General features: G+C 36.5%; 1 protein-coding gene across 4 annotated transcripts in view; it reads right to left on the bottom strand.

Annotated features, from left to right (window-relative positions):
• Positions 1-15,272, bottom strand: part of EXOC6 (exocyst complex component 6) — a gene marked incomplete at its 5' end in the record, with an annotated part of 95,290 nt that overhangs the window by 23,009 nt on the left and 57,009 nt on the right. For all 4 annotated transcript variants that reach the window (XM_082002596.1, XM_082002598.1, XM_082002595.1 and 1 more), the window contains 2 exons: positions 2,921-2,994; positions 11,170-11,311. In XM_082002596.1, the coding sequence (XP_081858722.1) occupies positions 2,921-2,994; positions 11,170-11,311 (216 nt within the window). The remainder of the gene's footprint in view (positions 1-2,920; positions 2,995-11,169; positions 11,312-15,272) is intronic.

A 15,272-nucleotide genomic window follows, 5' to 3' on the forward strand; every position in this document is an offset into this window, starting at 1 on the left:
TCAACCACACCAAGTCACCTCTGTAAGATGCTGAGATACTACGGTTATGGGAATAGCACAAAAATCTTTATTGACTAAGGTTTCTACAGATTACTAGGATCTTTAGGGAGCATGTTAAGTATGACAAGAACATAAGAGGGGATAGTATAAGGAGAAAGGGGTGGCTTATTAAAGGGGACATTGGTATGTGCCTGTCCCTTCATGATTCCTGGCCTCTTAGAGCTTCCTGCTGCTAACTACTGTTCTCTTCTTAGAAGTAACTCCCTCTCATGACAACTGTTTCTATTTCTGTTTGCTCTTGTATGTCTGTGGAAGGAAGAAGGAAAGAAGTAGGCTTGATGGGGACAACATGCTGCCCATACACTGTCTTCAGGGAAAGAGGCAGGATCAGGAACAGTTAGGACAAAAATACCTGTGGCAATTCTTTTCAAAGCTGCTCCTCCCCCTGTCATAACCATCCAAGTGCAGCTCTTCCCTCTCTGTCTTCCAAGCTGGGTCTCTGTAAGTGACTTTACTTCTTTACTAAAATGTGCTACAATATTCTACTGCCCAACCCTCATTAATCTTACACATTGCCCTAGTACAACAGAGAGAGAGTAAGCTGTTGTTGAGATAACTGGCTTCCATTAGTAACCATGTGATTGGCAGGACGATAAAGTCTTTTCCCTTGCAGGTCAGCTGCTTTTTAAGAAGAGGGCAATCCTGCTGATCCATCTTTTAGCTACAGTCTCTCACTGAGTCCCAAATCTCCTGCCTTTTAGCTTTGATACGGTTCAAGCTTTCCCCCTTGTATCAGCCCCTACCTGTCATCAGCTCCTCTGTACCAAACAGCCAATATCAGGAGTTTGACCTCAGGGCACAGCCCGGGTGGGCAGGTAAAACCTGACCACTGGACCTACTTCCTTATCTTTCATATCCTGCAATTCATGAAGAAGTATCAAATTCAAACTAAAAACCAGAAGCATGACCTTTTATAAGAACTTTCTGAAAAAGGCTCTGTTGCCTTTCTAAGCATGCTTGAAAAGAACTGTCATCCACACTATTAAGATAGAAATGGATCACAAATAAGGAAGAAAGGGAAAACACTGCAAATCCTTACTAAATGGTAAATGTTGTTTTTAATGTGCACTTGCAATGCCTTTTGGTGAGGCATACAAAAATATAATAAAAAACAAAACAAATATACTAGAACTACTCTACATCTACAAGCTCGAATTGCAACCTAATAAAGAGAACTTCCCACACTTCTGCAGTTCATAAAGTATCTGAAATGGATTAGATTCCCATGGCATACAGAGCATTCTTTATAAAGCATTACTTGCATCAAGAGAATTCTAAATTGTAAGTTGCTAACATAAACTGAGAGCTATCATAAGCAACATAATCCCTACTTATGTGACATACTCGACAGCTAGTGCTTAAAACATACAAAAATATTATTTATTTCCTGTAGCAAGTGTGTACACACCCTGCCCTCCTGCATAGCTGGAAATCATGTTTGCCCTTGAAACAAACAGAGGCTCTGCAAGGATTTATAGCACTTATGTGGATGGCAGAAATGGTGCCAAAATCTCTCAACATCCTTTCCCTTCAACTAAACTGACCTAGTACAAAAGGGAAGATGTTTAGTCACTTCTAACATTGATAATAAAAGGAGAATAAAAAAGAATCCAAAAGAGGAAGGCTGCTAGTCAAGGCAAGACTTGTGGTATTTGAAGTCTGGCAGAGTACATCTTTACGTACTGAATTCTGGAACTCCTAAAGTACGTGTATCACATGAACAAATCTTATGGCCACGATCCTGTATCCTCCTCACGTAGTCCATGCTTATCCCATCATAGATATTGCTCATCGTTATATTACTGTGAGAATGTAACACACAATTCCACCTTTTAACATTTTCATTTAAAAATACACTTTAATGAAGGCCTTTCTAACTATTAGGAGAAACTGGAATACTTTTGCCTCAGGAATTTTCCCTTCTGAAATGACTTTTCATTATCTTGCTGTGAAAAAACTACTAAATTATTAAAAGCAAAAATATTCTTACTATATAGATAATGTGGTATGGAATTCTTTCTATATTTTTCCTCTTTTCTGATGACTTTGACAGGCTCATAATGGTGCTTAAAAATATCACCAACATCTGCAGAAAGCTAAAGACCCTCCTTATACAGTTAATAATTCATTTCACTATTTAAATGACACATACTCACAATTTTGTGAAATAATAAATCCTTCCTAAAAGCTTACCTCAACTATGAAAAGTTTTTGAAAATGAATTGCTATGGGTGGATATAGTGTCAGAATTTTCAGAGATCAGGGAACAGAAATAACTATGTGAAATTACAGTAAGTACAGTTTAGTCTGGAAAAGCCTTCCTTTTGTCAAGAACTGTGGAATTGTGCTTCTGATATTAAGGCACTTAAAATTAAATTTGATATAGAATAAAGATCAAGCAGTTGGAATAAAGGTGCCCTCTAACAGTTTGAAAGAATTCTATGTAACAAATTAAGGAAAGGAAATGCTAAATAATACTATGCCCAATCCTGCTCTCCAGGGAGTAGTTTTGCAGACAGAAGCAATTGCTCAAAATGTAATCAGGCCAGCACACACCAGAGTAACATGTACACTCTTGCAAAAAGACATCACAGGATCTTTACAAAATTGTCAGGACCAAAATTCAATCTTATATCCCCAAACAGTACCACCAGTAGCACAGTGCCCCCTAACAACACATTGGAGAAACAGTTTTATGCTAAATTACAGGGAACAGTGCCACTAATAACACTTCAAATAACCGCTTTTCAAAACTAATTACATGGGAATGCAAAAACATGAAAGGTTCTTGAATTTAATAACTTCAGCATTGGTCAAAAGGGGAAATTAGTAGGATAAAAAACAACAACTAGTGTCTTACTTGTCTGAGGTCGATGAAAGCTAACTGCAGGGTGTCTCCCTGGAATCCTGGCACAGGCTCAGAACTAGCAAACACTGCAAAGAAAGGTTAAAAATATTACGGATGTAGATTTAAAAAAAATCTACCAGAAAATCAAGCCCTATGCAATACAAATGCTAGCTAACATTAAAATAAAACTAGTTTAACATAAATAGATTAAACCAATAACTCAGTGATTAAAAACAAACAAACCAACAAAAAAAACTTTCCCATCATTTTTCCAATAATACCAAAGAATAATACCTTTAGGAGTATTATTAGGAATTTTGCTTAAAATTCTAATCCAGTAGTAATACTACAACCACAGAATCCAACATCTTTTTTTGGCCTGAGGTGAATGATTACTGAAGAATTTCAAAATAATACAAATCCCATGGCTGTCAACATGTTTTTAAACATCTGCTCTTGTTATAGCATCCGCTCTATAAAAACCCCACCTCCAGCAATAAAAGACAAACAGTAAGGTGGGACTTAGTTTAATGCGTAGATGACAGGTGGAAAGCTCTACGTGCCACAGCCAGAGCAGAGCTGAAATGCCTGTTCACGCCTTTTAGCTGGCTTATCGATAATGAACTTCTGCTCTTTTTGAACCCAAAAATAGGCTGTCAGAACTGGAAGGCAAAACTATATTCAAATACAAAAACTAGTAACACATGGTAATGAAAAAAAAAGTCAGCTATTTGTTTAAATTACAAAACAATCCCGAATTGTCAAACTTAAAAATAAATATACTTTTTGTTGTTCTTAACCCAGTCACACGTTAGTAACAAAGATACCTACAGAAACACCCACTGCCTCACATCCCCACTAAAGTTGGACATCTTACTTGAAAAGACTTTAAGAGAACTTTTCTTATGCTCTTCGGTTAGAGCTCTTAATAAAACGAAGTAGATACTACTGTAATAGTTTCAGGGAGGATCATCTGAGGCAGTGAAAGGTAACTCTTTTTTACATGTTTGAGAAATGGGTCATTCAATGGTAGAGGAAACAAAGCATACGTATCCAAAAAAATTCCAGATCCAGTGCTCAACTGTGCCACAGGGACTCCTACTAACATTTAAAAGTCATATGAAATCCTTAATAGATTTTTCTTTTAATGTCTAGTTAGAAAATTTGGATCAAGTGAAAGTAACATCCAGAAAGACATTGGTGTCTCATCTAACATGATGGTAAAATAATAGGCTCAATCATTTACTTCTGAACGTAGTTTTACCTTAAAGCAGACTAATGAATTCAGATAGACTACTCACAAGTCTAAAAATTATTACATGGAATGCAATTGCAAATGAAAATAATAAAGATTCTTACTTAACTGGTACAAGAAGCTACTAAGACCACCTCAGAATATCCAAGAATAGCTTAGTAATAGATTAATATAGTATCAGAGTAGCAGCGTTACCAGTAGAGGCAGAATTTATTTCTTGCATTACTGTAGTGCAAAAATTTTTATGGTCATGTAATAGGAGAATGAATTAAACTCGAATATGACTTGATTCTTCATCAACTAAAGGAATAAAAACCAAAAATCAAACACCCTAGGGAGAACACTGTAATGTCACAGACAAGTATTGGCAAAGGTTGGCAAATGCTCACTGATTACTGTATTCAAGTCTGAATTTTAAATTGGCTGGTCTTCATACGTTACAAGTAACACCAACTTTCTAGGGAGTTTTCAGTGAGTTTCAATGTAACACAAAGATGCTTTTTAAATAAAAAAGAAGAAATACAAAGTAGAAAAAGCGTATCTTAAACCCAGCATTTTATGGAGAGAGTTTGCTTAATAATGAACTCTTTAAAAGCAGTAGAGATAGCTGGCTGTACAACCACCAACCTCCAGAAGAACAAAAGATCTCCAGGCCTATGAAAGCACCCTTCTGAACACCCCAGGCTAAAGGGTCGGGTGGCTCCATGTCTGTCTTCTGCAGGTATTTCATGGCCACTGGGACCATCCTTTCTTCAGGGACAGGCAGGCCTATGATGCAGGCCCCTGTGGTCAGCCAAACTTCCCGTTTAAAATGGGAACACCATACCATAGCAGGGAATTCTGAGCAATTCTGAGCAAGAGATACATGGGTTGTGAGCTATGGCAGCACACTAATAAAGGAAGGTAAGCATGATGGTCAGAAGGGGTCTTTTCTACATCCCCTAAACAAGGAAGGAGAACCTGTACTATTCTTGAAAGGTAAGGCCCATGTGTATCTGAGCCTGTAGGACTTTCCGTTCATACACAGTGCACTGAGACCAGCTTCTCCCACTAGAATCTGAGCTCCTCCAGCCACTCCACAATGGTGGCACTGAAGAAGGAAGCTCCACGGCAAAGGAACGGCGACAGAACTGAAAAGTGAATATAACTGAAAATTGTGACCTGCAGAAAAACTTTGCAGTTAACTATTGTCACTTTATACTTTGGGAGGCACCTTCCCATAGTGGGATACTTTTACTTGCCACAGGGCAAATACTTGCAGCTCATCAGGCTCACATAGTTTGGAATTTATCCTAATGCATTAAATAATGCAGTATGATTTAGTTTCTCTACATAATACCTACTGCCATTGCAGCTATAGAACAAGAAGCACACTAGGTACCAAACTTAATTATTGTATAAGCTTTGTTCTCTTTACCTACAGTTTTACATTATGAATGCATTTACAACACCAGGGACACTCATTATAACACAAGGATTTATTCTCACATTTGGGTCATTTCTGACAGGTGTCTACAGTAGAATCTGTTTCATTATTACCATTTCATGAGTTCAAAGGGCAAAAAGATAATCTACTTATGGTAACGGTCAGACAGTTCCCCCTCCGCCCTCAGCTCAGGGCTTTTAAGTTTTGCTAACAATTTTACAAAGCTAATTAAATATTTTCTACTGCACAGCATTTTAGGAAGATATTATAAGAACAGGATTAACATTCTTAATGTCTTTGTCCTAAGGGTCCTTTTCCAGATAGTAATGAAACATTGTCATATATACATCTTCTGAAATACTCACCCCCTACATTCATTCTAGGCTTAAAGAGGATTTGGAGGCGTAGGGGGGCTGGTTGGTTGTTTTAGTGTGCATAAGAGCATTCAGGAATTTCATAATATATGAGAATGAAATGAAAAGATCACCATTAAACTGTCACATAGAGGGGCAAACAACTGGCTGCTTGGCAGTTTGAATCAGAAACTTCAATGTTTTTGGGAAAATAAGTTGAAAATATGCATTACATAACTCTGGTATTCACAAGGTTTCTGTTAACATTCTCTTTTCCTGCACTTTGCTGACACTGTGTAGACCTTTTCTGTGTATATAGAATGGGATCTTTGGCACAATGTGCATCCACAATATGTACAATCTCAATGTACTTCCTACAGCAGACAGTTTGGGAGTTTACATGAGGTAGCATCTAATGAAAAAGGTTTGTAATAATACATAGAATCATAGAATAGAATCATTAAGGTTGGAAAAGACCTTTCAGATCATCAAGTCCAACCATCAACCCAACACCACCATGCCCACTAAATCACGTCCTGAAGTGTCGTGTCTACACGTTTTTTGAACACAAAAACAGGCTGGGAGGCAACACATACATGAGAATGGTAAATTTAAATATTGTAAAGATGACCTCAGTCCATTTCCTTTTGAATACTTCGCTTCAATCTTTTCACTACATTTTGTATACAGGATATATGTGAATTGATTTCTATATGTGTTAATGGATATCTTAAAAAAAAAAGGCTATGTCTGCTAAAATGGAATTTAAGTCATCTTTAACTGTAAATTGTACTGAATTTCTACACACTTCTAGATTTAGTAACAGGTCTTTCATTTAATTCTCTCAAAACCCCATCTTTTAGCCATCATCCGTTTGTGCCCCTCTGTTGGTCTGGGAATTCAGTACCTAATTCCTGACAAATAGTTTTGCTGCTCAACAGCAGAAATTAAAAATCGAAGTCCAGACTTCGGATCAAAAGCTAAATTAGGACAGTTTTACTTCAGCCTCATAGCACTGATTCACAGGCAGGACAGCAAAGCTACAAACGTATCTTTAAGGGAAGAGCGGAGAATCAGGTGACTACCTCACCAGCCATCAGCCACTTTGCAGCCCTGTGGGATGCTCCAGCTGTTCAAACAGCTGGCCCCTCCCTGGAGGGAAGCCTCGCTGAGGGAGCTGCCAGCTGGCCGGCAGCAGGCCCCAGCACCAGCGAGACCTCGCTGCTTCCCCCCACTCCCATGCTGCCATATGTGACCGGCAGACGAAGGATGGTCTCCAGTGGGTTAAGTTAACCTGACTTCCCAGATGGGAGCGGAGGCAGGTAAAGTGAGGGGACTCCAGAGGAGAATGAATACAAGGCCTTTTCAAGGGAAAACAGAATTTGGGTTCCTCAGCTTCTGGCATGCGCACCTGGAGATTACCTTCATGTATGCTCAACAGAGAGCACTTGGGTCAAGATCTCTCTTGCTCTCAGATACTGCAGCTCTCCACAGAGTGGGTGAAAAAGGAGGGACTGGCAGGAAGCCCTACATAGGGCCGGGTAGGAAGGTATACTGCATCCTGCTTTGCGCTAATTATCAGCTAACTCATGCTGATTTATAGACAGGACCCAAAACCTTTTCATCTTTGCACAGATTCAGGTCTGGGTGAAGCAGGATGCCCACTTAACCACATTTCCTTCTACCAATTAATCCTGTCTCACAATTCAGCTATGTTAAAAGACATAAATTATAAACATTACATTTAGCTCTTCCAGCAATTACGATTTCTGACAAGTTCTAATTCCTTAATAAAAAGCTGATGTAAGGTATCTAGACCTGGACGGTGCCTCTGAAAAGCTCATTTTCTATTATGTACACCTTGCTTCTCATAAAGTGAGATACAGCAACCCACACTGGAATTTCAACTTCAAAAAATAGCAAATTGCTCTGCTCCCCAACCCATTTCCCTTCTTAGGGCATTGAAATGCAATGTCTGAGCAAAAGACTATGCTTTGGGTTTTATCCAATGGGACCTCATACATTCAATTTTTCTGAATACTCTTGCAAGAATGCCAGTCATCCTAGTGGAAGATTACCGCTGAGAAAGAATGGTGTAAAATACACTGCTCTAAGTTATGAAATATGCAGAGAGAGTGGAGAGATACTTCAATTAGAACTGAAATCAAACTGAAAACTTTTGGAATGTTTGGAAGAAAACCAAAAAACTTATTAGAAGCAGAGCAAGAAGAGCATAACTTTTTTTTTAATAAATCAGAGAACACCACCTGATACCATTACTATTCTTGAGCAAAATATCAGATACTTCCAGATTTTCTGCTCTGCTTTTTAAAGTTAGGTACTTTGCAAAGAAATGCAGTGCAGGATAATGAAATCCCAGAGTTCACAACAAGATCACCCCCTCTCCTTCTACCTTTCTTTCTTGGAAGTCCACTTATCATTCTCCCTATTTGCCAACAAAGAACTTCAGTACTTATTGAGTTTAACAGACTACTGCATGTTAACAGATTGTTGGGTTGTTGGTTGGATTGTTGATTGCTTTTTAAATGGAAAAGAGAAAATCTGACAAGTAATCACATTTTCCTGCTTTTATTTAGATCTCCTCCAGATCATATTAGAAAAAAAACCCCACAATGTTAAAGATCAGAATAAATACCTAAAATATTGCCAAGAATTTTTAAAAGTGTATCTTCAGATATTCATAACTTTCTAGATCTCCATAACTTCTTAGTGCAAAATGCATCTGAGTATACTCCACTGTGTCTGTAAGTAAAATGTCAAACCCATGTATACAATATGATAGGAAACTACCCAACGTCGTGAATTATTCGCACACTCTAAATACTAATTGAAATGTCACTGTCGTATCCATTAATCCCAAAGTGTCAAAGAATAAAGCTGGGGGAGGGTGATGAGCAAGAACATAAATCACAGGCATCACAGTGAGGCCTGGAATGTGTCTGTGATGGACCTTATGAATGAAGCCACAACAGCAAAGCAGTCTGAGCAAAATCTTGTGTCAATCCCTTACTCCATAGATTGTAAGATGTCATTTGCTGCAACATACTACTCCGACAAGCTTCCATAATTATATTTAAACTACTCAAAGGGTTTTTGTGCAAAACTAAATTTTTTTTTAACATGCTTTAAAAGCTTTGCAGAAAGGAAGAATTAAAGTTTCTTCTATTTGCATCTGTACAGCCCAACGCTAGAAGTTATGCCATGGTGGAAAGAATGCATTTTTCAATCTAAGTTACTAGTTTTCTGAAACTTTCTCATCTTGGCCCAAGGTTTCCCATGTCCTGTCCCTGCCATATGCTCAGTATAACAGCTACATATAACAAAACATGCTGTATTAAGGTTCTATTTTAATCTTAAAATAATGAAATGTTATCATGTTAGATTAAATAAAACTCTACTAAGATCTTTTTGATGATTGAAGTTTCCACTGAGCAACAACCAAAGATGGTAGAAAGAGTGGTAACAGAAATCAGGATGGTACATAACAGGGCAAAGGCTGAGAAGGAAAAGGTCTGAAAACAACCCAGAGACCAGATGACAGCTGGACTCATTGGGACTTCTCATTACTTTGCTGTGAACATACTGTTCATACTGTGAAAATCACCTGCAAGGCATGAATTTTATCCCCAGTACTGCTAGAAATCCCCAAGTGAAACAGTGAATTTGTTAATGTATACAGAGTAGTGAAGTACTGTGTTGTTCACAGATTATATTTTAAATATTAGAAATAGAATAATAAGGTAGTGGCCAAGCCTTCTTTGCTGTTACACTATTTGTTCAGAAGGCAGATGACTGTGTGCACTGATTCAGCCTGTCTAGATGAATGATTACACTGTCAGTATTATCAATACTATGGAATTTCTGTTTTTACAATTGCGATCTTTTTTGCATCTAGGAAACTATACGAATGCACATACACATACCCCTACCCACCTATCTGAAAAGAACACTATTAAATTTGCAACATCAAGCATACTAGAAGTAAAAAGTCCAGCCCTCATTTGTTTGGCCAACTTGTGCAATCACGAGACAAACTTTCATGTCGTGATCACAAGTATTTTTTCAACTGGACCCTGATAATCCCATCAGTTCATTCTACGCACTGAAAGGCCTTAAGGCTGTATAATGAAGGTATGTCAGAAAGATGCCTGTTCTATCTGTTACTGAGTTTAGCTGGAATGTAACAAATAAGGCAAGAGAAGGAAAGACAAGCACATGGTTAAAATGTCAAAAATGCCCCTTAACTCTGTCCCTGGACCCCCAGAAGAACCTTTTGCGATGCTAACCAATTGCTTGAAATCAAATTTCCAGGATACAACCTGCAGGATACAACAAACCTCAGGACACAACTTGCAGAACTGCCCCATTTTACAGCTGTCACCAAAATGATTGGGATCCATGCTTCAAACATATATGAGGAAAAAGACTTTAAAAAAAAACGTAAGCATAAGAATCTAAAGATATGCATTGAAAAAAATGCTAGTGAGACTTTTCACTGTGTCTCAGTCATCAACTATGGAATCAGACCTAAAGCCTATTCATAACACAACGATGTTAGGGAAGTAACTTCCTTCATACAGATTAACAACTCACCCTCTCAATGGGGAGCTCCATGCAAAACATGAGGAAATTAATACTGCCTTCAGTGCTGGACTGAACCAGCTTTATAAAATAATTCCAATGACATATTTTGAACAGTGAGAATAAAACAGCATTTGATGTTTATTAAATAAGTACTATTATTCTGCACAGTGACTAATGCAGTAGTAGTTCTAGTCCTACGTAGCAGCACTTCAAAATTTGTATTATAACAAAAAAACTCAAGAGGGAAAATTAAAATTTCACAGAATTTGACTTTTTTTCCCTCAACTATAAAAGCATAATATTTATGTAGTGGTTTTGGGCAACTTTGTACTAGACTATAGTCTCTTTGCTGCATATAGTGATTATGATCCCATTAGGAGTAACAATAGATGTATGTTTCAATCAGATACTTGAGTTAAAAAAAAAAAGTTTCATAAAAAAAATTTCCCAGAAATGTTAACATACTTACTCACAAATACTTTTACAAGACGCTGTACTGTAATAATTTTTTTTTTTAAAGATGAAGCTTTAGTAGATTATGGAAAAAGATCACTATATGGCTTAAAGAACTTTTTGCAGTGTTAAGACAGATATAGATAGGAATTCTGTAACATCTACTTACATTCACACTGTATCACATCTAAATTGAACTGCTGAATTGCTCCCATGCTTATTTGTTTTAATTCACTGTCCAGCAGCATCTGCATTAGGGATGTTGAAAGATGCTGGCAGGCTGACATGCAAGCTGTCTGGGCCACTTTTCCCTAGTAGAAAGAGCAACAGGTTTTCAGATAGAAACAAATGATATGTCACTAAAGAACTGCTTATCTGATTTGATTTTAATATACAGTCAAAGTCATAATGATGCAGGACTTAGCTTAGAAGGGGAAAGATGACACTTGCTGTTTTTTCTTTGACCTGTTAGCTTTGTTTTTAATAAACAATTGGGGAACTAAATTAAACATATATTAAAACAATTATTGATATTTCTTCTGGAAATTCCACAATCTTCACAAATAAAAGGACATTTCCAAATTAATAACAATATAGGTTGCTGAAGCATATGAACAGATTTGTGGATTTTAAATTTTTTTTTTTACCCAAATAGAATGAAAGCAAGAACGTAATGAAAATCAACATGCTGCATATTTCTAACAATAGTCAGTAAAAAAAACCCCAAACTTTATAGAAACCAAAATCATTGCTTTCAGTTGGGGCGTTCCTCATAATAGCTTGTGCTAATTATTGGCACTTTAATTGCTTGAATTCCACCTTGAAGCTTGTAGCCAAATTATTTAAAATATTCATGCTTATCCATCATCTTTTCAGGTGCTTAATAAATCAATGCTGTCAGTAATCAACTACTTACAAAATGAAATGTAGCCCTCTGCTGTACAAAATAGAAATAATTTTCCAATCACAGTCTAGTTATAACATTTCTCTTTACGACGAGACAAAAAATTTTCCAAACATGAGACCAAAAAACAAAGCACAAAATCAGATATTAATTTGATAAATTATTTAAAAATTAGTACAGAAAATTTGAAAGATATGGAAATTCTACCTTAGAATTAAGAACAGCAATTAAGACCAGATACCCAATCAGATATTCATAGCACTGCAATCTTTTAAAGCAGAGTGATCTTAGCTTTCAAATGCAATTATAGCAATCTCTGTAGTTTAATGTACTTATTAAACCATGCTTTTCAGCTGATGTCTATGGTATAACACGTATTGTAACAAAGGTACCTATCAACACGCTTACATGGAAGAAATCATAGTAACACAACACATGTACTGGAGCACAGAACACTATCATTTTACTTATATCCATCAGTTAAGTAATGATGCCTAGTCTCTAAAGCAATGGTTCCCCAGCTGTTTTCTGCAAAGTCAGGTTGATCAATTCACTGTTGACTCACAGAAACACATATAAGCAATGACAAGTGGTAAGGGTAGACAGCAGTTCACTGTCCCAAAAAGTTTGGAAAGTTCTGCTCCAACATCTGAAGATCTTATCCTTAATAAGACAACTTCTTCTTATCATTGAATTTTCATGTATACGTATAACAGAATGCACATTTGGCCCTAAATATTTTGTACTATAAAAAACAATTCTTTGTTAAAATGTAATTAAAATGTAGACAATACAATGAAAAGCGGTCACTTTCCTCGCATGTCACACTGCAACAGTAAATGGCTCTTGCTAATACCTCTTTAGCGTTAGGACACCTTGAACTGTTAGGAGCTTTATATCTAAAATGAGATGTCAGTTTCTTAATTGAAAGTCTCAGAAAAGCAAGTAACATTTTTGACCAAAATAGATGAACTGACAACGAGGAATGTAAGAAACAATGCAAGAACAGCATGCTTAAAAGTCTCCCAAACCCAATGTTAATTACACTGGGAGACATGCAGCTCTATTTCCCAAGCAGAACAATATCAATATGAATGGGGGAAAAAAAAAAAAAAAAGAGAAGAGAGGAAAAAAGGGGAAAAAAGAAGGAAAAAAGGAGATGAGAAAGTGAATCAATGGGACACAGTTTATTTAATTACAGTGTAGTAGGTTTGAAAGACTTAATGGAAATGTCATTTTGATTTAATGGAACAACTAGTGCATCTCTGTTTAATGTACTGCTCCATCAAATCAGCTCCATGTCCTATTTATGCTGCCACTATAATGTAATAAAAATTCAACCAGATTAATAGGTTGTCAAGAAAAATTTTAACATTCAATTTATTTCATATGCAAACAATGTATACCCTATTAGTTTAAATAAAATCCAGAATTTTATATTCCTAACAAGCATCTGTAATTAATTGTCACAATCTGGCAAATATCAATAGCACTGGAGCACAAGATAATGGTTACAATACAGAAATGACATGGTAAAAGCCACTTGGACTTTAAATAACGTATCAATACATGTACATTTAATGCTTATTTTTAAATTTCATAAAATGGAAAATCCTAACATTTAAACTATTTCCAACTATGTAACTTGAACTACAGGCTTATTGTTCACATGGCACACCAACAAATAATAGACATTTATTATGCATAGTTTATATGTATTTGTATTACTCAATACAATCACTGAATTTTCATAAATCTAGAGGAAAAATGAAGCTCAGTATATAAATTAAAATGCTGGAATTTAACTGAGAAATCCTCTTCAAAATTCGGTGCTTCACAGTTCAAAATACACTGGATGTATGACATTCAGAAAAGAATGAAATTCAAATTCATGTTTGACAAACGAGATCTGGTTAAAAATCTCTCTCCAAATTTCCACCCTCCACCAATTAATCAATTCCGTGCCATTTTTTGCTAATGCATTTTGAAGAGGAAATTCGTGAGCATAACAATAATGCATTTCTTTTCCAGAATGAAACAAATCTCAGTTGCTTTTAAAACATTCTTAATGTTTATTATTTGTCAGCTATTATTATTATTATTATTAGGAGGTGTGGCTGTGGTTACTGTATCTAGCAATTAAATACCTATATTCAATAGCGTGCGGAGATTCAGCAGGCTTCTCACATTCGCTCCAGTTGCCTCGCATTTGGAGATGCCACTATTATCTCTGCTGTGCCTATGCTAATTGCTGCTATCTACAAAACCTATTCTTCCACTCAACCAGTGTAAAGTTTAGGAAACAAGGACTCTATTCTATAAGCAAAAACACCTGCTAACAGTGTTAAAGACAACTTTTTTCACCCAGCCTACACATTTTGCTGAAATACAAGTTTGTAAAAAGAGAAAACCCTTAGACAAACTTCTTATATTTCAAAGGAGCCTGTAAAGAGAATCTGCTGACATATTAAATCCTTTTTTATAGGAGCCAAAAGCTTTTCTCCAAAGAACAATTGCAGTAAAGAGACATTTGGCTCCTAGGAAATTCCCAAAGGGTCAGCCATATGCATCCTTCCACAGCACCTCTGCAGTACTGCTAAGACCCATGCTAGCTGTCTCAAAAGCAGCTTTCATCATTCACTATGGTGTCAGTCAATATGATTTATGGACTGCATTCAACAAAGTCAAAGCATATAGAATGAGAAATATGACTACAATCTGCTAATTTGTTTTGTATTGAGCCACTTAGGAGTCAAAGACCCGATGTCAGGCTGAGACCAGCAACACAATTAACCGGCCAGTGACAGATTCATCCATCCTCCCTGCCAGGCCGTGCCAATCAAAGACAGCATGAAGCGGCATTTGGAGAAATCAGTAAGAAAACCCATTCTCTAAGTAGCCTGTGAAGGCTGTTGATTGACAGTTTTTGAATATAGCTGCAGAAACCCACCACCCCTTCACCCTCACTGCAAGCTGTGAAATTAGGCTTTTGCTGCCAATCACAGAAACAATAAAATAACACAAACTGCCATCCTCAGCATAAAAGGAAATAACAAAACTTATCTGTTAAATCTAAGAAGTTAAGCTGAAGAATTCATTTAACAATAAGAAATGACATAATAAAAAACTTTCTGAAAATTAAAAGAAACTAAACATACAGATTTTATCAGTCATAATAACTAAAGCATGATATTACTTAACATCAGGACTAAACTCCAACTTTTGAACTATTGATAAAATAGAGGTATACTAAAAAAAAAAAAAAAGGCATTTTTAAGAATTAATGTCACTTCCAGTCTCTGTCCCAAATTCTACTGAAATAATAAAAAATACCTATGTGAAAGTATTTTGTAACTATTACTTTTCAA

Source organism: Phaethon aethereus (assembly GCF_964289735.1).
Source record: "Phaethon aethereus genome assembly, chromosome: 7".
Classification (NCBI taxonomy): Eukaryota; Metazoa; Chordata; class Aves; order Phaethontiformes; family Phaethontidae; genus Phaethon; species Phaethon aethereus.